Source organism: Protomyctophum parallelum (assembly GCF_964188405.1).
Source record: "Protomyctophum parallelum genome assembly, chromosome: 7".
Taxonomy (NCBI): Eukaryota; Metazoa; Chordata; class Actinopteri; order Myctophiformes; family Myctophidae; genus Protomyctophum; species Protomyctophum parallelum.
In genome coordinates, this window is record NC_139705.1 from 22,462,825 (window position 1) to 22,488,664 (window position 25,840).

The following is a 25,840-nucleotide window of genomic DNA, read 5'->3' on the forward strand; positions in this document are numbered from 1 at the left end:
TTTTTGCACAGCTGATTTCTATGATGCAAACATTGAACCCTGTGGTGACGATGGACCACTGATCACTAACAGCTTGTTTCTCCACTACAGATTCTACTCTTCTCCATACAGCCTTGCCCCCAACCGGATGATAGCCCAGACTTCACTCTCTCCATACATGCATTCTCCGGTATCAACCTACCAGGTACTGGAACAACCTATTACAGTTAGACCTATGCATTTGATGTTACCTCGCCTTGGGAATTGCCCTGGATTAAGAGAATCTGGATTAAGAGAATCATAATGACACAGTGTCTTCTTTTCCCTTTGGAATGATTGCAGGTCCACAACCCCTCCTGGATGCATCACCAGTCGTACCTCATGCAGCCCACAGTGAGTACCTTGGAAGGCCTCTTACACACATCCCAATAGAACAATATACTAACTACTAGACTAACTAGAGAAAACATCCCAATAGAACAATAGACTAACTACTAGACTAACTAGAGAAAACATCCCAATAGAACAATAGACTAACTACTAGACTAACTAGAGAAAACATCCCAATAGAACAATAAACTAACTACTAGACTAACTAGAGAAAACATCCCAATAGAACAATAGACTAACTACTAGACTAACTAGAGAAAACATCCCAATAGAACAATATACTAACTACTAGACTAACTAGAGAAAACATCCCAATACAACAATATACTAACTACTAGACTAACTAGAGAAAACATCCCAATAGAACAATAGACTAACTACTAGACTAACTAGAGAAAACATCCCAATAGAACAATATACTAACTACTAGACTAACTAGAGAAAACATCCCAATAGAACAATATACTAACTACTAGACTAACTAGAGAAAACATCCCAATACAACAATAGACTAACTACTAGACTAACTAGAGAAAACATCCCAATACAACAATAGACTAACTACTAGACTAACTAGAGAAAACATCCCAATAGAACAATAGACTAACTACTAGACTAACTAGAGAAAACATCCCAATAGAACAATATACTAACTACTAGACTAACTAGAGAAAACATCCCAATACAACAATATACTAACTACTAGACTAACTAGAGAAAACATCCCAATAGAACAATAGACTAACTACTAGACTAACTAGAGAAAACATCTCAATAGAACAATATACTAACTACTAGACTAACTAGAGAAAACATCCCAATAGAACAATATACTAACTACTAGACTAACTAGAGAAAACATCCCAATACAACAATAGACTAACTACTAGACTAACTAGAGAAAACATCCCAATACAACAATAGACTAACTACTAGACTAACTAGAGAAAACACACTGTTTAGAATGCTCACACAATGGGAGTTGAATAAGCAGAATGTTTTTCGTCCTGAAATTGTCTTATTTTGCTTTTTACACACCGTTATAATGTTCTTATTTTGACTCAAATGAGACTCAAATGTCAAGTATTTAGGTTTTCTTCAGAATATGTATATGTACACTGGTGCCCGGTCCAGGCTCATGTATATAGGCTCTTGCCTGACAGTGTGTCGCGTGTTCGGATCCCATTTGTGATGACCTTTGCTGTGTGTCTCTCCCCTTCCCTCTCTCCCTCTTTCCTGTCTGTCTTCACTGTAACTATCAATAAAGGCACAAAAGCCTTAAACAAATCTTTAAAAAAAAAAATATATATATATGACACTTATTTGCTACAACACTATGGCATATATTAGGAGTCCGTCTAGCACCAGTTCTCAAATGTATTATCAAATGTATTATTTGCAAGGACCCTCTTAACTCTGAGGGCAGATTCACACTATGGTCCCGGGTGCGCACTCGGGACCACTTGGCATCACTGCGTAGATATTAGTCTGGAACTTTTATATGGAAGAATTATTTCCAAGGGGCGGTTACGAACACATTAAAACGACACAGCAAAAAAGTCTCACTTTGGACACACTTTTTGTATGTCCAAACTATTTTGCATGGCAAAAATGTCCACCACAAGCCAGCATGGCTCTGATCCCTGGGTTAAGTGCTAACTCTGTGTCCTTCTCACCACAGGGAGCTGTCCTAACTCTGTGTTCTTCTCACCACAGGGAGCTGTCCTAACTCTGTGTTCTTCTCACCACAGGGAGCTGTCCTAACTCTGTGTTCTTCTCACCACAGGGAGCTGTCCTAACTCTGTGTCCTTCTCACCACAGGGAGCTGTCCTAACTCTGTGTTCTTCTCACCACAGGGAGCTGTCCTAACTCTGTGTTCTTCTCACCACAGGGAGCTGTCCTAACTCTGTGTTCTTCTCACCACAGGGAGCTGTCCTAACTCTGTGTTCTTCTCACCACAGGGAGCTGTCCTAACGCCAGGAATGGAACACACCATGTCCATCCAGCCCACCTCCATGATGGGGCCGCTGGCCCAGCAGCTTAGTCACCTCTCCATGGGCAGCAGTGGCACAGTTAGTCCCATACTACAATATACTGTATAGTAGGGCTGGGCGATATCTATCTATAAATGCATCACGTCTCTTATCTCTACGTGTTTAATCCACGTTACTCAAGAACCATTGATATATATTCACAATTATTCGATTAACCTACGGTTGGTTTCTAAATATTGGTTTTGATATAGCATAGCTACCTTGTTAATATACTGGCATCAAAACAAGCCTTCAAGAACTCCAATACTTACTATTGGAAAATGCAAAATACTGTCACTTGATTGCTGCATAATATATTCACGGTCTGTCTGAATGTACTCATAACAAAAACAACAGTTCAATAAGACATATCTTTTGGGCGAGTATGCCTTGCCGAGTCATGGGGCCCATAGGGCAGGAGCCTATCTCCTGTTTCTCTAGGTGGCGCCGGCTTGATGTAAACACCCTGGACATGACGCTAGTATGTCGCTGGGACTTATTACCCCCAATCCAACCCTTGATGCTGAGTGCCAAAAAGGGAGGCATGGGGTCCCATTTTATAGTCTTTGTTATGACCTGGCCATGGAATGGAACCCCACTCTCCCAATCTCAGGGCGGACACTCTAACCACAAGGCCCCGAGTATGTACGGTACTTAAACTTAAACCCCAGCATGCATATTCTAGGGAATACAATCGTTAGTTTCAGTGACGATTTTTAGAAGAGCAAAAACAGAACATACACTAGCATAGAGCTCTGAGGGACTCCGCTCAACCATAACAGGGATTAAGGGGTTAAATTGTCCAGGAGAGCTTGTCCTGGCTTCTGGGTTGATATTCAACAGCGGCATTGCTGATTTAGTGGCTGTTGTAACGTGTTGTTAATTACGTCGTTCTTTTGTTTCCCTCCAGTATATGCCTGCAAATGCATCTATGCAGGGGACCTACATTCCCCAGTACACCCAAGTGCCTGCTACCAACGTCTCAGTTGAGGTACAGAGGAGCGCAACAGTATGTTCTGCCTTGGAATTGGATCATCATGGCGTAATGGGAATGTCTGCGTGAAGCTATTGTTCGGCAAATTAATCTCAGCTGCCTCTCTTTCAGGAAAGTGCCGTCCAACAACCAGTTGCCATAGAGACACCTACAGAACACACAACCTACTCCTACCAGCATAACAAGTGAAGAGTGGCGGAGGTGGGCTCCACTAAAGTGTAGTGTGTCGTGTGTGTTTGTTTGCGTGCGTGTACTTGTATTACTGTACTCGTGAGGGCCAAATGTTCCCACAGGTGTAGCCACGACGAGTATAGTAGAGTTTGAGAAATAGACATTGTTAGGAGAGAGAAATGGTTTTTATTTTATTTTCATGGTTGAAGCTGAGATCTTCTATTTCAACAATCCTTAGGCTATTTTCAATGCCGTCCTAAACTTTTGATGTCCTCACAAGTATAGGAAGACAAACGTGTGTGCGTGCATGCGTGCGTGCGTGCGTGGGTGTGTCATGTTGTGTCATGTGTGTGTGTGTGTGTGTGTGTGTGTGTGTTTATCTGTGCCTGTTTGTGTGCATGCAAACATCCATGCGACTAATCCAGAGAAACATCTGTTTCTTGCATCGATGCTACAGTATTTATTGAGAAAAGATGAGGGACCACACAATAGTTGCTCTCATTGCTAAATCTGGCGTCCCTCGTCCCTCCGTCTTAGATGTTCTGGAGCTGGAGTAACTCTCATCGGGCCCTGTCCGCTGACCAACCTGCACAGTGCACAGTTGACTCTGGACTCTTTAAGCACCAGACATGTAGGGAGGAACACGGACTGTTACACAGAGGACAAAAATTGATATTTTCTACAAACTCATACTTTATGACAAAACTCTTTTACTCCATACACGCAAGGCTAATAGAGAGGATGGCGAGCGAACAGGAAATAGAAGAACAGAAGATGGTGCGTCTATTTTGATAATGGTCAAGAGGCAGAAGAAACCGGTCGTCACACAAATACACATTACATGTCGTTCTTGTTTTTTTTGTTTTTTTGTGCACATATTTCAATTTATTTTCTAAAACTCTGGCGAGCCAGAAAAAACAGAATATCACAACACCAACATGTCAATTTTGTCATTTATTTCACTCTTCTTTTCTTTTTCTTTTTTTTTACCTTTTTTTTTTTTTTTACCTTTTGTAAGATATGCTAAGAGTTTATTTCTCTCTTTTTGTCTGATACTTTGAGCTTTGAACCTGCCTTTTTGTACATAATTTTTTTTGTTTTTTTGTGTGTTTAGCTTTATGTCTCCTTGTTTTACTGATTAGTGCAAATATTTGAAAAGAGAAGGCTTACAAAACAAACCATCCAACCAACAAAAATCTAAGGTCTTCTATTTTGGAGATATCTGGTGCTAACTTGGATTTGTTTCTTCAAAAGTGGCAGCAAGTTTGATAGTATATATACGTTATAGAAGCAGTTCTTTATTCCTTTTGGCACTTGAATCTCAAAAGATATATAGTTTCAACAATCTTGACAAAGCTTCAGACAATCAAAGGATTAGAATAATATGATTATTTAGATAGAGATCGTGGTCAATATGACAGATTTCGGAGAGCTGACTGCTTTCAAAGAGATAAATAGACTAATTCCACAGAATATTTTAATATAGAGCAAAGCATATTCACTTTGAGCTGCTCCACTTGATTAAATCCAAAGTTGCTCAATAGAGATCGCATCTCACACAGAGCTGCCTGTACATAGGACTTTTGTTTTTCGCTAACAGTTTTGTTTGTTTGTTTTTTATCTGTGTGTAATAATGTCACGGTTATTTTTAATAACATTTGACCAAAACGTGTGTACATAGCAGCAAGTTCGTCATTGTGTATTTCCACGTTAAAAGGGTTTTACACAGTTTGCTTTTATAGAAGTGAAAGCCAAGTCTCACACAAAGGATTATTTTCTGAAACAAGACGTTATTATCAGGATATGGTATCCTTATTACACAGACATGAAAAACAACTGTTACAGTGTGATGCTATCCTGGTATTTCCTCAGAAGACACTATTGAGATGTTTTAATATGGCCAGTATGGAGATGTCTTCTCGACATGGGCCGTTAAATGTGTCTGCTTCTACACCTGCATTGCTGCTTTTCCCCTCCTTCCTTGTGTTTGACTGTTGTTTATTTTTTTATTTACTTTTTTTATTTAAAAAGTTTTCTTGAGATTTTTTCAAATTCGTTTTTAATACTTTTTAAGATTGATGCTATTTTTCAAAGAGGCTTTGATTTTATTTTTGGTAGTGTGTTGTGTGTGCTTTAAATAGTGAACCGTAGATAAGTGTTTTCAACGATGCATTTTCTCTTTGAAATCAGTGATTTGTTTGTGTGTGTTTGCATAATTCTCTTGCTCTGGTTTCAATGTTGACAGCATCAAAAGGCTTTAACGTGTTAAAAATATTTCAGTTCAGTCTGTGTCACCACCAGTGTTGGCACTTTTAACCTTATAACTCCCGGTAATGGATGAATTATGTGTGCTAGAGCAGCTAGACTCATAAGCTTGTTACAGATATGTGCCCCAAGCAGTTGGGAACAATTTAATGGTGAAAACCTTAACTTACCTCATCATACCAGAGCAATGTAGGCTTAGTCAGTGTGCAAGGATCACAGGCAATAACTGCAGTAGTACTCACGGCTGCTCACCTTTACTCTTCCGTCCGATTTTCAGAATCATGCCCAAGGTCTGATGGTCTATGCAATTAATTTATTATTCTTAATAATGCAATACACCTCATGTTATGACAATGGATCACCTGACAAAATGACTGCAGACAGACACTTTCATGTTCCCAGGACTCTGGTCTCCTGATACTTTCATCTTCATCTATTGACAGAATAGCTGAAATAAAAGGGAATCTGTTTTGTTTATCATAAGCTCATATAGACGATTGTACTAAATCTGCTCAAATCAAGAAATTGTGGCAGGTGTACTTGAGTAATACTAAATGGTGTACTGCCCATCTCCCCACCCATTCAACTGCAACTGTCCTGTTTTTGTTTTCTGTATCACCAAAGAAGACAGTAATAGTATGGGTCTACAGTAACACAAGACCTCATTGTTCTAGGCCACTGATAGATTTAGGCAGATATTAATCTGAGACAGTTATATATATATATATATATATATAGACAGTAATAGGTTTAGTTTCCCTTAATTTCCTCAAATCACAATTTTTGTTTTAGTCCAATAACAATTATCTCTCTGGTCTACTCGTGTTTGTAAATGCATTTTCATTCAGAGACTTAAAACTGGTTGAGTGCTTTTAGTTTGTATTCTGAAACCAACTGTTATTCCTATTAGGACATAAGAAGTCAAACTTCACAGAAATGCCTTAGATATCACCGATGAGATAATAAATATAATAGTGCTGTTAAAAAATGGTTGGTTGGTTCTGACTGGAACAGAGCTTTTCATCGTGCACTGCTAATGTTAATGTTGAATACCTTTTTTTCCCTGTATGAAAATACTCTGAACATAGATTTACAAAGCAACTGGGATTTTCTTTAAATAACTATTATTTTGTCTGTGTTCCATTGTCATTCTGGATTGTTTTTCTCCAAAAAGAAATTGAAGTTAACAAATCTGTCACAGATTTCCTTGAACGGTTTATTGAAAGATTAATTTTGATGAACTTTCTTGCTGCTAATTTTGGGATTGCAACGTTTCTATAGAACACCTGGACGTTCAATAAATCAATGTATACATGGGGAGGGGGGGTCAAGGTTTTAAAATCTTGTTTGAATAAAGTCCTAAAGTCGTGTGATGGGTCTCTCATCCATCCGGCGTGGTTGTGAGCATCAAGCAGACTACTCTATTGTCTCGGGCCCGTTTGTCCTTCTGTCTTCTGTCCCCCTTCCTCAAAAACTACAGCTGTTGAAAACTTGTTTGGTTTGATTTTGAACTCGATATTTTTTTTAATTAAAGATTTTTTTTTCCACTGTTGTCTGTTTGCCTTTTTTTTAATCCAAGGGCATATTAACGCATTCAGGCAATAGGCTGATTCTAGAAATGCCTTCTTCTAAATCCTGAGCTTTCTGAAAAACTGATGTTGCTATATGTGCTGCCATCTGGCACAAACCTCTTATCTCCCTAACTTTTAGTTTTTTCGTAAATTAACCCTACTTGATCATACAACAAGTTGAAGCGTCGTGCAAACACGTTGCTAGTTTTGAATTTTATGTTTTGGACATATCTAGCGATATCTAGCTAAAATCTAAAAGGACACAGATGGTTTCCCGGTTTTTATGGGTTAAGAGCATTTAAGAGTTAAGGCTTTGCCAATTATTTTAGTTGTGTTCAAATTATCTTTGATATAAGAAAACACAGTCAGGAATCACAATGCATGGATTTATTTCTAAAGGGAATTTAATCTAGATAAAAAAAACAAGATACAAAAATTGTATAAAATGTATTTTAAATACATTACGAGGCTGTATACTTTTAACTGTACAAAGTTATATCCTCCATAAACCTACAAACTGTTTGAAAAAAGATCCTCTCAAATAAACAAAATAGACTTTGAACCTCAGCTGCAGTCTTTTAGAATCAAGACTCACTGAGAAGGATATGGCAATACTTTTTTAAACAAGCTATTCTGGGGTAACCTAGACAGCCGTTACACTCAGCAGCAGGGCAGTACATCAAAAGGTACCATCACTCATTCTGCTCAGTCACCACAAACCATACTCTGAGGTATATTTATACATTTGAAAACTTTTATACATACTGAACAAATAACTGAAATAAATAATGTCCACTTGGATGTAATCATTCATCTTGTAAGGCGAAGATCTATGTGGATGTCCAAATATAAAGATTTTATACATGCCGTTCTCTACTTTTCACGTTTAACACCTTGCCTTGCAATGTAGTTTCATTACATCTTATTACAGCTTTGGAAGTCATTCACCCAATAAATAATGATTCATTCATTAGATTCTTGGGTATTTACAACTCCAGGAAAATAATACATTTAAATAAGATTTACTTTTGAACATAATTTTCTTAAGCCTTGGTTTCAGCAAAAGAAAACCTCAATGCACTGGAATAATGTGACAAAGCATAAACATGCTACTTTTGTGTATGCACTGTGGTTCTGAATGTTATACTCCAGAGTATGATTTGTTGAAGCGCATTGACAATTTGGTAAAGGTTTGTGTAGTTATCTTGTCATGATATAACTAGCCCAATGGCGAGAGATCTTGTTCTGTTGACTCATTGACTACATTGTATGGTGACACAGCTGTCAATGTCACTCTTTTAGCACACAAATGAACAAACGATGCAGATTCTGCAAATATATATCATCACAAAATCCAGTACCTAATTTCTTTTAAAGAACAAATGTCAACTTCATGTCGACTTAACTATATGCATTAGGAAGAAGACCTGGACTAATGGATCTGAACTTCAAAGAGAAAAATCAACAGGAAGTTGTCATTTTTATATAAATAATTATTCCATTATATATTGACTGCTGTTAGCATTCGTTTATGTGCCACATGACTGACTTGAGAGTTCACTGTACAATGTTATGTCACTGATTCAATTATTTGAATATCAATTTCAATGGAGCTAGATACGTTACTAGTTGGACTAGTTACATCATGACAAGGTAATAGCACAACCCTAACCTCTAACAAAGTATCATTGTGCTTTAAGTTCAAACAAGTTATTCTGACAGGACAATACAAAATGTGCACCAATTCAGCTGTAAAACTGATTTTCCGGTGACGGATCAACAAAACAAACAAGAAAGGGAGTGCCGAGAGGCAGTGCTTTATATTCTGGCCCCGTCACATCAGGCAAGAGCCAGGTTAACTGAAGAACTGCTGGTATGGCAGAGCCGGCTCCAGATCTGAAGGCGCTGGGATGTGAGTCTTTCCCCAGAGAAGAGTGAACTGAATCCTGCAGTTGAAATGGGCTTGGCCTGCGTCACAAGAGCCAACTGTGCTACTTCAGGCCCACACCTCAATGATGTCACAAAAGTTGCCGGTTGAGAAGCTCCCAAATCATTCTTCTTCTGAAGTAGGGCATGTGTGACTGTAAATATGAAAGGAAAATCGTGTTAGACATGTTTCACCATAATCCACTGATGCACTGGAAGTTTCGCTTTGCTGTTGTCAACTGTGCATACCTGTGTAAATGTGATTGGCTTGTCTTTGGTGATGTACTCTGCATATTTGCATGTGAACATCCCACAGTCGCTGCCATTCATCTGTTGAGGGATTTCCTGTCGGGGGAGAGGGGGTGCATTATTACATAGTTGAGGGGCTACAGGCCCAAAAGCTCAAGGAATAGAGTTTAACCTATGATGTTGTCATGCCGTACTTTTTATTTGTGTTTTTTCTATTAATTTGGTCATTGAGGAAACATCGCGGAACAAGTTATGGCCATTTTTGTATACCACACCAGAGACAACCTATATAAGGCAACATTTTCCAAATTTCATTATGCTTTAAGTAGCATGTGACAATGTGACATGTCAAACTTGGGGGTTTTCATGATTCTATGTGATTCTTCATGTTGGTACAAACATCAGAATTTTTTAAAGTTTAGACAATGAATTATGTGGTTTTGCATAATCAGAGACAGTATACCCCTAAAATGGTATACAGCTGCCCTTCTGAAACTGCTATCACACATTTTATCACTCCTGGATGTCAGACGAACAAGATGATACCACATATGTCTTGTACCTTTTAGTGGCAACGGTATCTCACCCAGCCTAAGGACTATTAGTGTCAGCAGTAGCAGGTACTGTAGTGATATAAGTTTCAGTCTGTACAGTCGGTACTGTAACGTTCATATTCTTCTACAGTATATACAAATACTTAAAAGGGTCTTCTTAAAGGAGAATTCCATGCTAGAATGCTTTCTTATCTTTCTTACCTTTCTTTGTAGTTGTTACGTCCCCACCAAAGAGGTCCAGGTGTTTTTTTGTGCAAAAACTCCTTATTGGCTATTTTCCCTACTATAAGCCCCAATGAATTGCATTGCATAGAATGGGAATTGAATGGGACTATGGGGTGTTATGCTAATTCGCTTATTTCCATCGAAAGAAGTAGTAAAGTGTGCCGCTTGGGATATTATTTACATTATGAAGAGAGGATATATACAAAGAAATTATAATTTTGAGCGATGGAAATAAGCGAATTAGCACAACACCCCATAGCCCCATTCAATTCCCATTCAATTCAATGCAATTCATGTAGGGCTTATGGTAGGGGAAATAGCCAATAAGGAGCTTTTGCACAAAATAACACCTGGACCTCTTTGGTGGGGACGTAACAACTACAAAGAAAGGTAAGAAAGCCTTTTAGTATGGAATTCTCCTTTAACAACGAATAAAGCGCATCTTGGAACAGTCAGAATGCTTGGCTGGCAGAAATTCCCATCTGTAAAATTTACTTTAAATCCTGCCAAACAGGTCACAACTTACATTGCGTCTTTTACTGTGTACAGTCCAGCATGAGGTATCCAGTTCTTTGCCCTTCTTGTCTTTGCTTTCTTTCTGCAGGTAATCTCTATGGACACAGAATTACATTACATGGGCCCTAATTACTTTTCCAGGCTTCTGTTGAAGTAGATTTTCCTCGACAAAGCAATACAGAGTGAGTGGGTTGCATTTCAGTTATCGAGCCTATCACTGAAACTTACAGCAAGATATCGCAGGCCTGGTCATTGTTTCCTCCCATGGAATCAAAATACATGACGGCCTTCTTTCGTAAATCCACCACCTGGACAAGAGAATTCATGTAAATACAAGAGCTGCATGAATCACTGCATGAGCTAAAACCTACTGTCCCACAAGTTCACAACTAATGCTGCATTCACACGGGCAGATGGTAGTCTACTGTTCATTTTCAATAGAAGCCAGCGACATGAAGATACAAAGATACATCCGATGTTTGCAGCTGCTGCAAAAGCTACAAACCGACAAAAACGTTGAGCTGATCTCAACTTAAGCTACAAATACGCTGTGTAGCTTTGTTTCTTTGCATCTGCCAGTGTGAAAGCAGCATAAGGCTCATGAGGACTTACTGAGAGGCACCAGTGCACCCCCAAGTGGACAGGCACAAGCAGAATGTCGACAGAGAATATGTCAATCTTCTTGGTCCATCTGCGGACAGAAGAGTAGCCGCTGCTACGCAGCTTTGGGTAGAAGAATGTGTTGAACGTTTCAACCGACGGCCGGCCAGGGTCTTTGCTACGCTGCACCAGTAGGTTCATGTAGAAATTAATGACCTGGGAGAGAGAACAGGTAATGAAACACTGACAGACAGGTAATTTGTTACACTGATAAGTGTAACAAATTATAGGCGTTTTATTATTACATTATCTTGTGTATATTGTATTGCTGATGTTCCATGTCTTGTGGACCATGTCACACCATCAATTTGCTACTTGTACCTGTCCGAATGAGACAAATAAACCGATCTTGATTCTTGAGTCTCTTTAAAAATGCTATTTACTGTAGACCTATATGCCCTACGGTTACAGTAAAGACTTTTCATGAAATTCAACTACCAATGGCATGTGATTCTCATCTCACAGAAAAGCCTGGCAAATAACTATGGCACAGAGTGTATATAGGGTGTGACTTTCATTGTACAGGTAAGTACTTCCTCCAGAAGTTGTCTTTTTCTACCAATCAAGACAGGATTTTCATGCTAAGGGAATGTAAACAGATCTACAGAGCATCAACCTAAGTTCTTTGGGTAGTACTTCTTGTCCAGCGTACAAGTGAGGTAATGAGTTCTCACCTCATCGTTGAGCCAGTTTAGGTTGCTGAGTGTCTGTAGATCCTTGCGTGTGAGGCTGAGTCCGAAACCTTCACTGAGCACTTCATGCGGATTGCCTCTCATGGCCGTGTTCACGTCTTCCTCCATCTCCTTAAAACACACAGCACAGGTGTTATAAGCCAAAGAACAACGCTAAAAAGTACACAAATTACACATGAACAAAAATAAAACAGTTAGTATCGACAACTATGCTGCATGTCTTTTGCTTTGAGCTTCACATGTTTCAAAAGTTCTAATGTTTCTTTTGCTTTTTTTCTCAGGACTGCACTCATCTAGCATCATACTCATCTAATCATCCACAAAAAATAAAATGAAAAATAAAATACAGTAATGGTAGGTAAACTGTAGTCAAGGAGTTTAATACTAGACCTACAAAGGAGAGTTGTGCATGGCAATTGGAATAAATATATTGGAATATATGCCATATATTCAAAAATAAAACAGTTAGTTAGTATCATTAAACATAAGCATAAAATATATTTTTCACTGGCTGTAGACAACAATGCTGTCTTTTGCTTTGAGCTTCAAATGTTTCAAAAGTTATGTTTCTTTTGACTTTTTCTCAGGACTGCACTCTGCAATTATCATACTCATCTAATCATCCACAAAAACATTAATTAAAAATAAAATAGTTTTTTACAAAGGAGAGTTGTGCAAGCCAATTAAAGACATTAAAACCATACAATACCTCATCGAGCTCAGGGAACTCTGGTTTCTCTTCCAAGGACTTTGGCTCTTCGCTGACGGGAGTGAGAGGAATCTCCTTTTCCAAAGGAACTCGCACATGGACCTCAACAAGTGGACTAAGTTGGCTTTCATCAGATAGACGCTGATGGAAGAACACAAGCAGGTTTAGAGGAATGACAGCAGTCCCTAAGGTTGGCTTAGATGTTTGTGAAAACAAAAGTGGTACTCCGACTTAGTCAGTGGACCTTCGTGTTTTTTTTGTCACTGTATATTTGCACATATAAAGTGTCCTCTGCATGCATTTACTCATCCTATAACTAACTACTAAGAGCGCAGTGAGTGCCATGTTACGGTGCTCTGGGAGCAAAATGGGGTTTCAAGTCTTGCTCCCGGTCACACATTGACACATTGCTGGCCTGGCCTGGAATGGGACCTGGGACACCCAGGGACTCTGGCTTCCCAAGCAGGCTCATTAACCACTAAGCTATGGCAGACCCCATAAATGTCAAGTTTTTATAATCAGCATAAATGTACGATATATTGATTGACAAGTTACTTAAAACCATGCAGATCTATTAGACGGTTTATGTAGTCTTTCTTGACTCACCTGTCTTAGCAGCTGGGCAGCCAAAGCCTCTTGTTCTTCGATTTGTCTCCGTCGCTCCCGTGCGCGAGAGTCATACATGCTAGTCCTACAATGTGAAAACATACCATATTGGGTTTTTTCCACTTTTCCAATTCAATATCAGTCCATAGTGGGGTTAAATAAAGAAAACATTAAGATTGTACTCACAATTCTTTGATCCATAACTCAGCTTGGAAACATGGCACACTGCAGAGACAGAAAAACAATACAAGTTGATTTGATTAATTGAGTCGATTTTAATTAATTAATTGGAGGTGTCAGAAGAAATGTACGGTATTATAAAATAACCACGTTTAGTCAAAGCATATACAAACCTTGAGGTATCTGGCTTTTTACCCTTTTGTTCTTTCACGATTATTACAGAATCACCATCAAAGGCTGAAAAGAAAAGACAATATGACATTGTTGAGTGTTGAACTAAACATATAAACTGCTTTGAAGTATCCGCTTGACTTTAGACTAGAGCATTCTATGTATTATGAAAGGTTTTTATTGATTGATTGAAAACTTTATTAGACCGAAATGTAAACGGCACAAGGTACAGTCAGGCAGTTAGGCTAAAAGGATACCACAAAAAAGTCCACGGGACTTGTTTCCATTGTGGTCCTTATAATTATACTCATGAACTCATACATTACACAAAACAGCTTGACTTAAAGCTACAAACATCATGAAATGGTATTTTCCTATTTCCATATTGCACATTGAGCTGAGAAACTCACCAGATGATTGTGTGTCCTGAGACGAGGTGTCCTGCAGGGCAGCTGGAGACGGAGCAGAATGCTGGGTGTCTGCTCCACTTGGACGGAGGACAGAGTCTGGGGACGATGTCTGGTTCCCTGGCCCACCAGAGGCCTCCGCCGGACTGGGGAGGCTGCTGGAACCCTGGCTGGATATTTCCTGGGGACTGGGGGGTCCGCTGGGTCCCTCCGGCGTCCCTTCTGCCCCAGTAGCACAAGGTACCTTCATAAGCCGACGACTGGTGCTCAGGAAGCTGGTGCTGAAAGAAGGGGAAGAATGATATCACAACAGCGGTCAGTGTTCTCCAATAGACCATTTGCTTTCTCCAGGCCATTTTTTATATTACTGATTTGCGTTGTCGTCTCTCTGCAAACCATAGAAAAAGCCTACTTACAAATCTCTGTGCGACCGATTAATGGTGTGCGAGCTTCCATTGTTGTGGAAAGACGACTGACCACCACAGACCATGTTCAGCAACTGTCGGTAGACCTCCTTCTCTTCCTCATGGATAGACTGGCCCAAAACAAAAAAGGGAAAGCCAGTGAGATGGAGGCCAGTGATAGCCTACAACAACGGTATAAGAGAAATCCACAGCCACCTGATCCACTGTGGTTCTGACAACTAACCTCTTGTGCAGTGCAACGAGCTCTGGACCCAGGTAGGCGGCTAGAGGAGGTGCTGCTGTGTGTGGGACTCTGCACCACTTTGATGGGGAAGGTTTTCTCATACATGCTGGTGAAGGAGCTGCCACTTGTACCACTACCATGAGCAGCTAATTGGCTGTGGAAATAAAATGACAATTTGTTAAACAAGCAAACTTGATCAGCCAACGTTGACTAATACTGTTCTGGCATGTTAACGAAAATATTCAGCAAGATAACATTCCAATGGTAAGCATAGCAGCATATTACCTTGATGTCCCCTGCGGTCGGAGGTTGAGGGGTCTGCCTAGACGTGGTAAGGGGTATACTTTGGGGGTGCAAGAGGGAGGCAAACTGAGCGAGTGCCCATTGGTTTTGGGCACTTCACGATGCACTAGGCTCATACACGCTTGCCGCCTGCAGACCTTAGATCCCACAAATGTTCTCTCATTTCGGAAGGGTTCCACTGTCCAAGATAAAAGGGGGACAAGAATTACATCTGTGTGAGAATGCATGCACTCCATCCGTCTTCCCAGTGTGTTTGTGAAGGGTATGAGGACATTACATGACGTGCATGAACATAATGCATACATCTCCATTTACACTATATTAATACAATACATAGATATTGAGGTTATAACCATTATTGTGTATTCCATTACGCATGTATAATGTATTTACACATTTTCTTTGTGTATATTGATTTGGATGCTTAGTTAGGTATGTGTACATAGCTAAATTAACCCTCTCTCTTTGTTTGAACAATAATTACATGACAATAATTACTGTCTGTTCTGACATAAACCTCAAGAAGATGGATGGATTTCCAGGAAATCAGGAGTAAAAAGGAGGAACAGCTTATATTTGTTTAAAAGACTACTGCCAACATGTTTCAACATTGGAAGGTCTTCATCAGGGCGAAAAGGGTTGGATCATTCATCATGGATTACTTTAAATGTGACAGCCAGTGTACTTAATTGTATTTCACATTGGAATGACCTTTGTTACAGCCTAAAATAGTTATATGAACAGGCAGCTAACAATGTTATTAATTTAGGTACTATACAATGTTTTTCTGCAAATAAATTTCAAATAATAATGCCTGTTGAACATCAATACCAATATACCCTGGGTGGAAATTTGTGCGCGCGCACGCACACGCACACACACACACACACACACACACACACACACACACACACACACACACACACACACTACATCCTTACCAGATTTGGTGGTCTTCCACTGCAGAGTTGTCGAGGGAGCCGCAAAAGTATCATCGAGCAAGGCAGTGTTCTTATCCTGAAAACATGTGAGAAAACAGACAGTCACACATCTCAGAATTGTGTGTTACCAATATTTGAAGTGCACCATGATCACATGAGAAGCATCATAAACAAACATCACTGGTACCTCTTCCCAGGCTGCTGCTGATGATGTTGATGGAAGTGGCTGGAGGTCTTCTGATGGAGGACCAGGAGGAGAAGCAGGAAGTATGTTCCTCAACGCAGGGCTCATGCTCCTCACCCATGTGGCCACGTTAGAACTATGGCTTTTTACCCCTTCAGCTGCGATCTTGACTGTGTCAATGAGGTCCCCTGGTACCCAATATCAATTAAAATGATATGAACATAACAGACATGCCTTTTGTGTGGCTGTACAGAAATTACATGAGAAGGATTCTGCCTGGGAATTGTGTTGGCCATTGACATTATTAATTACCCATTCTGGATTTCTTCACTGCTAAGCCATCTGGGACAACGTCATCTCCATCTTCCAAACTTATTGAAGAAATAAATAAAAACGTTTGGTTTGTGATGAAGCGTGGAGCTCAAACTTTGTTGAATAGATCTACCGTCACAACACACATACCATTCAAGTGGTCTTTTCCTGCTCACCCGACCTCCTTCAGGTGCCTCATCGCCGGGTGCATCATCTGCTTGGTGGTCCGCAGCTGGCTCCCCGTTGCGAAGGTTGGCGATACCGGTCCCTATCCATTCGTAGATTTTATTGAGCATGTTTCGGGAAAGTTCCAAAGTGCCCCCCAGCCAGCCCACCAGTTGAGAAATAAAATCACTTCTTACACGCACTTCTGGTCCCGCTTGCTAACACACACACAAAACGGGGCCAAATACACGTCATTCGAATTGCGGCGGCGGGGTTATTCGTGGCTATCTTAACTGGCTAAAACACCCACGCCACATATCGTCTTTATTTTCCACGAAACGAGCTAACCGTTAGCTAGTTAGCAGCAGCTAGCTCTGAGTGTGTTTAGCTAGTAGCGCGCTAGGCTAACTAGCTACCCTAGCTAACGGTTAGCCACCACCACAGCTCGCTCGAGCTGATCTAACTATATTTTAGATTCCAGGCGGAAGCGGGTCACTGGCGACCGACGCGCTCTAAAAACAACGGCGATTCGGAGTTGTTCGGCATTTCAGTCGCGCGGCGCAAAAATACAATGCCTTTAAAACGACATTTAAACTCGCTAAAAAAATGACTATTATTAAACCTCTCTGCCGAGTCCCGCTTCTTCCTCATTCAAAACCACAACATGGCTGAAACGAGGAGCGACTACACGTTTCGCCGTCGTCGCCGCGCACGTTGTGGCGTGGTCCGTGTGTGGGTCGCGTGCCTCAAGAGGAACTGATCTGCAAGCTAACGAAGCGTCACGTCGCGACGCGTTGTTGGCTTGTAGATCTGTTTTTTAGGCACGCGACACCGTAGTACGATGGGTTATATATAAATTAAGCTTCAAGTTCACTTCAGTTCCTTAGTTAGTGTGGTTGCCCGAATGGGCAACCAGACTCTTGTAACTGTGACACTTTATTATTTCACTGGAGTAGTCTTTATTTTGACGCTTTATACCTCCCACACTGTACGCTGTACGCACTTGAGCCATATGTCAAATTGACCGGAAAAATCGGGAATCGTGTGCTTGTATTTTGTTAAGAGAAATGTTGTATAGTTTAATTGATATGAATTTATTAGTGAATTAAATTTCCCCATTGACATGAATGGGAAAAGGCAAAAATTCAAGTATTTGTTCCTCGGAGACTGTAATCACTATAGTTACAAAACTTTTAGGGATAATTCAACATTATCCCTAAAATTATTTAACCCTACAATTTTATCGGTCGGCCTCATGGTGGCGCTATAACAGCCCACTTTACCTTTTGGCTTATAACTCTTGAACCGTAGGTCGTAAAATCAAAATTATTTTTTCCCTGGATTCCTTTGGTCATGACGCATCTCCCCATATAGGCCACGCCCATTTCCGCCATGATAGATTTTCCGCCATTTTGAATTTTGTCCAAAACACACTTTTTGCTTTTCCTCCTACAGATTTTGTCCAAATCTCACAGAAATCGGCACACGTGATCTCTGGACCCATCCAATTAAAACTGAACTGCAGCATTTTTAAAGTGCGTATCGTTCGGCCGTAATCGTCTTCCGAAGTTAGTAGGAGGGGCCTATATCACAAAAAATGCCATAAATCACGAACGGAATGTCCAATCCATCCCACATTTCAATCACATGTCCGGGGTGGTTCAATCAACCAAGTTCTAAAAGCAATTCTATTTTCATCCATAGGGGGCGCCGCAAATGCGAGAAATGTAACCGTTTGTCGCAAAAACATGAATTTCGGGGGTTAAATCCCCTCCGAATTACTTACGCATGATCTAAGGCGTGACTTGAAATTGTAATTGGCTGGCAATACTAGTGGGAGGGGCATATGTAAGCCACTGCGGCAACCACACTCTGCAATTTTTTTAAATTGCAAATTTTCTAGTTTGTGACGCCTTTGACAGATGTTTGTAGAAGTCGTTCAGTTATTGTTACATCATTTTGTAATTAACCTCTTAAGTCCTACATAATATATACACTTAGTCGCACAACAATGTTCAATTGTAAAAATGGCTGATCTACAATCTCACAACACAGCATTGTGAGGCTGTTTTTGAACATTTGTAATTTCACATGTTTCAAGTGATTAAAGGATGGATGGCTTTGCCGGCATTTAATGTGAATCACCACCAGCCCAGGTGAAATGTATGCATAGTTCTTGTGAGGCTGGAATCTATTTTACAGTATGGCTCTAGATGCGGAACATAGATTTTCACATTCAGAACCGTGTTAATCAGACCAGTGTGTGTCCATGTGGAAACCTCGTATGAATCTGATCTCAGGTCAGAATGGGTTAATCAGACCAGTGTGTGTCCATGTGGAAACCTCGTATGAATCTGATCTCAGGTCAGAATGGGTTAAATACTACTGAAGTTTCACTTGTAAGTTTGGGTAAGAAACTGTTTTTTTTTATCAGCTTGCAGAGACTTTTTGTCTAATCACGTGGTCTGGTTATTTATTTTCTTTACTTTATACGATAAAGCGTCCAGTACAGGAGTTATGTACAATTTGTCAATTTGCAGGTATTTAGAACAAAATTATAGACTCAAAATCTATGCTGCAAGTGCTCCGTCTTCCAATAAATAAGGTTTATCAAGTAGAAATACATGTTTGGTTATGGTGACATACATTTTGTGCGTTGTACATTTACATGACATTGGCAGTTATAAATAAAATTGATATCAATTAACATGTTTTGAGTAGCCTACTGAGTTATTTCACCGAGCTGGTTCAGTTCAGGTGAAGAAGTTTAAATGGTTTAATGTTTGAAATTATGTTAATTAATTTATTATTAGCCAAATTTGTTTGATACATATCAAGTATAGTGTCTAATGGGGGTCTAATGGGGGCTCAACAAATGTGGATTTGGGAACAACTGCAGTACAGTATTAATTTATAAACAGATCCCTGATTGGTCTAAAAACGAATCCACAAATCACCAACAACACAGCAATAAGGCATTAAAACGTTTCCTTTGGAAAGTCAGAAAGTGACGTGCAAAATAAAAAATAAAATCTGCCAATTTGTATATACACACTATGTTACACGTATACCGACGGTAGGATACCGTGTCTTTTAGGGGCGTTTCTGTGGTCAAGATAGGGCTTTTTTTTTGTACTGTAGCCTACCTGTCAGTTCTGCTGCTGGAGTCGGGTCTTCATGTAGGCTATAGCCTATGTGGTCTTCAATGTATAGCCTATGTGGCGTGAACACTAAATCCAGGCTAAAATCGCGAGATAGTCAGCAATTAAGTCATTAATTACAGAAGTATTTCACACACCTTTGATTCGCTGTAATAAAGGAACTAAAAGGTGATCATGAAGCAGAGAAACACAAAAGTCAGTTGGCAGCGCCACAGCCCAGCGACACCCACGTTGTGGCCAGAAATGTCACTCCGTTTGTAAGCTAAAGGATCCCACATAATGTAGGTTTGTAATAATGTTGTTTTTTGATGAATTGAACAATGTGGACTTTTGATGAATTGAACAATGTGGACCCTCTTAAACAAGTGTAATGCTTAATTGGGTCGTCCACTCACAGTTAACAGTCTTTGTATTGAGTTTGTGCTTGAAATGTACTGTAATTCTACAAACTATTAATAAAATATTTAAATCAATCAATCAAACCAGAGCTAGACTACACCATGATATATTATTAGGAGTACAATAACTTGGCATTGTGAATAAAAAGGTATTAGCCACAGTGGGGTTGCAGTGTAATGCTGAAGGTTTAATCACAGGGCTGTCTGCTTTATGTATTATGATTAAACGTGCATTCTGGTATATTGTGAATCAATGATTGAGAAAAACATCAAAGGGGTTTGAACCCGTGAAGTTCTATAAAGTTGTATTAAGAAGTCGGGCGTCTAGACCGCTAGACCACTGAGGACGCTGCCAGGAAAGGGACTCATGTCTGTATTGACTATTTAAGCCGTGACGTAACCCGCTTCCGGGTCTTACTCAAGAAAGCTCCACGTCATACATTTTCTTTGTCGTGGACACTTTACAGTTACATTAATAATAATTATACTCGAGTTGGAAGCATTAAGACCCATTTTAACCCTCAATGGCTTCCTTTCTGAAAAATAACGTTATTGTAAAAAAAAAAAAAAAAAAGATTCACGCGTTCAGAATCATAATATGTAGCTATAGAAGCGGACGGGACCCGGATGTAACGTAGGAGGACTACAATAAATTCGCGGCAAAAGACTCGCGGGCGTGGCCTCACGTCACACCCGGAAGGAAGTGACGGCCCCCTCAAATACGGAAGAGACGCGTGGAGGGGGTTTTGCTCAGTGTTGGTTTGATTCTGCCACGTCACCATGTCGGTCGTCCTCGTGTCCGCAGCAAGCAGGTACGTTAAATGTTATTTAATACTTAACGTTGTTGTTGTTCAAACATCTGTGATCACTTTATGTTAACTTGTTGTGATGTTTATATATTATGTTCGTGCCACTGAGCAAAACCGTGTTCCAGTAGCCCAATGGTTACCCTCGGCGCTTAGTAGACAACAGGGCCCGGGTTCGAATCCCCATCGAGGACTGAGAGTTAGCTTCATTCTTACCAAACTAGCACAATTGTTTTAGCTTTTCTCGTCGAGGTCCATTATTCATTCAGTATTTGAGGCAAAAAATGGTGGTCCCGTGGCTCAGATACTGAATGAATAAAGGACCTCTTCTTGATGCAAACAAACAGTGTTGTGTTTGTTAAGAAGAAAAGAAACTCGGTCATCGACTGGGAAGTGAACCCGGGCCCGGATGTTCTAACCATTCGGCTACTGGATCATGGTTTTATAAAGTAGTAGTAACATATATGAACACAACACAGTAGGAACAGAGCATTCTGGGATGCACGCTAGTTCGTTAGCTAGCTAGCGTGCTGCCGTCGTGAACGTGCACAATGATAGTCAACGGACCAGCGCGTTCATGTGTTTGGGGCCAGGCTGCAATACCTTCATTCGGCCACTATGTCCATTTCGCCTCAGGGTTTCCTCTGGGTGCCTTCTCTATTCATAATATACTCTATGCTCACAATGGTGGTCAGTGGCTCAAATGGGTCTGAGAGGCTAAATGGCCTCAAATGGTGGTCCGTGGCTGAATAAATAATCGACTAGAGGTGAACAGAGTAGTGTTTAGATGGTTCTGTTATGACTGCATGCTGTAGTGTTTAGATGGTTCTGTTATGACTGAATGTTGTAGTATTTAGATGGTTCTGTTATGACTTCCCCTCTGCATGTTGTAGTGTTTAGATGGTTCTGTTATGACTTCTCCTCTGCATGCTGTAGTGTTTAGATGGTTCTGTTATGACTTCTCCTCTGCATGCTGTAGTGTTTAGATGGTTCTGTTATGACTTCTCCTCTGCATGTTGTAGTGTTTAGATGGTTCTGTTATGACTTCTCCTCTGCATGTTGTAGTGTTTAGATGGTTCTGTTATGACTTCTCCTCTGCATGCTGTAGTGTTTAGATGGTTCTGTTATGACTTCTCCTCTGCATGTTGTAGTGTTTAGATGGTTCTGTTATGACTTCTCCTCTGCATGTTGTAGTGTTTAGATGGTTCTGTTATGACTTCTCCTCTGCATGTTGTAGTGTTTAGATGGTTCTGTTATGACTTCTCCTCTGCATGCTGTAGTATTTAGATGGTTCTGTTATGACTTCTCTGCATGTTGTAGTATTTAGATGGTTCTGTTATGACTTCTCCTCTGCATGTTGTAGTGTTTAGATGGTTCTGTTATGACTTCTCCTCTGCATGCTGTAGTGTTTAGATGGTTCTGTTATGACTTCTCCTCTGCATGTTGTAGTGTTTAGATGGTTCTGTTATGACTTCTCCTCTGCATGTTGTAGTGTTTAGATGGTTCTGTTATGACTTCTCCTCTGCATGTTGTAGTGAATGGGGGTGGGCAACTTTGACGATAGAGACTATATTTCCACTATATTTCCACTCTCACTCCAGAGGGCCACGTTGCATATTACTGTTGTAGCAAAAATAGCCGATGTACAAGCTCAAAACGCGTCGCAGTGCAACGCGTTTGGGGCTTATTGATCAGCTATTTTTTTCCCCCAAGACGGTGGATTGTGGCCCATGCCTTCCTGCTGTTATTTGTCATGTTGGTGTTCTCTATATCTTTTCGTCCTGGGCATGACGTTAAACTGTTCCGTTCGAGAGGACCGGCGACCCTCGAATGTAAACAGCCACGAAAGGAAACTATGTGTGTGTGAGGTGTTCTCTATCATTTCATTCCAGTACTACTACTTTGGGTAGTGGCTGGACGTTTGTGTAGATATTGAAAAGGAGGGGGCGAGCAGGCTACCTTGTGGTAGGCCGTTCTTTTGGGCTTTCCATTTACTCCTCTGGTCATTTAACTGGACATAGAAGCGCCTGTTGTTGAGGAGGCTTTTCCTGACCATTGTGCGGTGTTGGACAGTGTCGTAGGCAGCAGAGAGATCTCTGAATGCTGCTCCAGTTATTTGTTTTCCCTCAAACCCATCCTCAATGTGTTGGGTGAGGTTGAGCTCTGTCCAGCACAGGAGCGGCCAGGACGGAAACCAGCTTGGTCTTTAGTCAGCTTGGTGTCTATGAGTGGCAACGAGGCGTTGGAGTAGCAGCTTCTCATATAGCCTTGTAGGTGATGCAGAGGGAAATGGGTCGGTAGCTCTTTGTGGATAATGGGTCTTTGCCAGGTTTAAGGATTGCAACCACTTTGGCCTTTTCCCAGACAGAAGAGATGGTTTTCTGTGCTATGCATGTGTTCAGCATCCCCACAAGCCAGGTCTTTGCGTTGGGTCCCAGGTGCTGTAACATTTCTGCCAGTAGGTCATCAATCCCTGCTGCTTTTCCGGGTTTCAACTTTCCCATTGCAGTTTCAAGTTCTTCTAGGTCGAAGGGTTTGGTTTGAGGGCTGGCTGATTGTGGTTGGTCTGATACCACTGTGCGATGGTATTCTCCTGTGGGTCGGTGGCGGTCTTGGTCACAACTGGTGGCCAACAGTTGTAACCAACACCGCCACCGACTCACATAGAATACCATCGCACAGTGGTATCAGACCAACCACAATCAGCCAGCCCTCAAACCAAACCCTTCGACTTAGAAGAACGTGAAACTGCAATGGGAAAGTTGAAACCCGGAAAAGCAGCAGGGATTGATGGCATACTGGCAGAAATGATACAGCACCTGGGACCTAACGCAAGGACCTGGCTTGTGGGGATGCTGAACACATGCATAGCACAGAAAACCATCCCTTCTGTTTGGAAAAAGGCCGAAGTGGTTGCAATCCCTAAACCTGGCAAAGACCCATTATCCCCGAAGAGCTACCGACCCATTTCCCTCCTGCATCACCTACAAGCTCTATGAGAGGCACTAACATTTCTGAACAGACTATATTTACATCAATATGTCTGGGTCCCCACCTACTCACTCAGGGTTGACGTGTCACACCTGCAGTGATGGGAGGGGCACCAAAATGTGGTGTTTTGATTGGTTGATGGGGGCACTCCCTTAGTATAAAAGTGTATGTTTTGTGTACACATGACCTGATGAAGATCAAATAGATCGAAACGTTGTCAGTATTTCAATATAGAATGTTTTTTTTATACCTGTGATGTGCGGGCTCCATCCAATACCTACACCAGTTGTGATGCAACAGAGTTTGCTGTGACTGTTGTGAATTATGGGTGGTGTGGTCTTTGCCAAGACGGTGGATTGTGGCTCATGCCTTCCTGCTGTTATTTGTCATGTTGGTGTTCTCTATATCTTTTCGTCCTGGGCATGACGTTAAACTGTTCCGTTCGAGAGTACCAGCGACCCTCGAATGTAAACAGCCACGAAAGGAAATTATGTGTGTGTGAGGTGTTCTCTATGGGTTGGGTTTCAGGTGGTTGTATTGTAGTAGCTTGACATTTCTTGGAGGGCACTTTCAAGGACAGACTCAATCTTCTGGAAGTCTGCTTGTTGGGTCGTAATGCAGAGGTTGTCGGCATAGATGAAATGCTGGCATTAGGCATTGGGTAGTGGCTGGTCGTTTGTGTAGATATTGAAAAGGAGGGGGGCGAGCACGCTACCTTGTGGGAGGCCGTTCTTTTGGGCTTCCCATTTACTCCTCTGGTCATTTAACTGGACATAGAAGCGCCTGTTGTTGAGGAGGCTTTTCCTGACCATTGTGCGGTGTTGGACAGTGTCGTAGGCAGCAGAGAGATCTCTGAATGCTGCTCCAGTTATTTGTTTCCCCTCAAACCCATCCTCAATGTGTTGGGTGAGGTTGAGCTCTGTCCAGCACAGGAGCGGCTGGGACGGAAACCAGCTTGGTCTTTAGTCAGCTTGGTATCTATGAGTGGCAACGAGGCGTTGGAGTAGCAGCTTCTCATATAGCCTTGTAGGTGATGCAGAGGGAAATGGGTCGGTAGCTCTTTGTGGATAATGGGTCTTTGCCAGGTTTAAGGATTGCAACCACTTTGGCCTTTTCCCAGACAGAAGGGATGGTTTTCTGTGCTATGCATGTGTTCAGCATCCCCACAAGCCAGGTCTTTGCGTTGGGTCCCAGGTGCTGTAACATTTCTGCCAGTAGGTCATCAATCCCTGCTGCTTTTCCGGGTTTCAACTTTCCCATTGCAGTTTCAAGTTCTTCTAGGTCGAAGGGTTTGGTTTGAGGGCTGGCTGATTGTGGTTGGTCTGATACCACTGTGCGATGGTATTCTCCTGTGGGTCGGTGGCGGTCTTGGTCACAACTGGTGGCCAACAGTTGTAACCAACACCGCCACCGACTCACATAGAATACCATCGCACAGTGGTATCAGACCAACCACAATCAGCCAGCCCTCAAACCAAACCCTTCGACTTAGAAGAACGTGAAACTGCAATGGGAAAGTTGAAACCCGGAAAAGCAGCAGGGATTGGTGGCATACTGGCAGAAATGATACAGCACCTGGGACCTAACGCAAGGACCTGGCTTGTGGGGATGCTGAACACATGCATAGCACAGA

At 41.2% G+C, this 25,840-nt stretch overlaps 2 protein-coding genes across 7 annotated transcripts in view; one reads left to right on the forward strand and one right to left on the reverse strand.

The window, feature by feature from the left end:
• The window catches only part of rbms2b (RNA binding motif, single stranded interacting protein 2b), a 34,388-nt gene extending 27,845 nt beyond the window's left edge, over positions 1 to 6,543 (forward strand). The window contains exons 9-14 of one of the 6 annotated variants that reach the window (XM_083769495.1): positions 91 to 184; positions 322 to 372; positions 2,331 to 2,441; positions 3,313 to 3,411; positions 3,508 to 3,597; positions 4,105 to 6,543. In XM_083769495.1, the coding sequence (XP_083625621.1) occupies positions 91 to 184; positions 322 to 372; positions 2,331 to 2,441; positions 3,313 to 3,411; positions 3,508 to 3,585 (433 nt within the window). In that variant the 3' untranslated portion in view covers positions 3,586 to 3,597; positions 4,105 to 6,543. Of the gene's footprint in view, positions 1 to 90; positions 185 to 321; positions 373 to 2,330; positions 2,442 to 3,312; positions 3,412 to 3,507 lie in introns of all 6 variants that reach the window. The other 5 variants (XM_083769496.1, XM_083769498.1, XM_083769499.1 and 2 more) reach the window with 5 other exon arrangements.
• A 1,258-nt stretch (positions 6,544 to 7,801) lies between these two features.
• On the reverse strand, positions 7,802 to 17,590 carry senp1 (SUMO specific peptidase 1). The gene is made up of 18 exons (XM_083770056.1): positions 16,837 to 17,590; positions 16,687 to 16,745; positions 16,378 to 16,562; positions 16,191 to 16,266; positions 15,232 to 15,427; positions 14,947 to 15,100; positions 14,715 to 14,833; positions 14,302 to 14,579; positions 13,894 to 13,957; positions 13,727 to 13,765; positions 13,541 to 13,625; positions 12,935 to 13,075; positions 12,208 to 12,336; positions 11,486 to 11,689; positions 11,102 to 11,181; positions 10,884 to 10,968; positions 9,579 to 9,674; positions 7,802 to 9,484 (listed from the first exon to the last, which is right to left on the reverse strand). The coding sequence occupies exons 1-18, from the start codon at positions 16,980 to 16,982 to the stop codon at positions 9,422 to 9,424; spliced, it is 2,199 nt and encodes a 732-aa protein (XP_083626182.1). The 5' UTR covers positions 16,983 to 17,590; the 3' UTR covers positions 7,802 to 9,421.
• Positions 17,591 to 25,840: the final 8,250 nt, after the last annotated feature.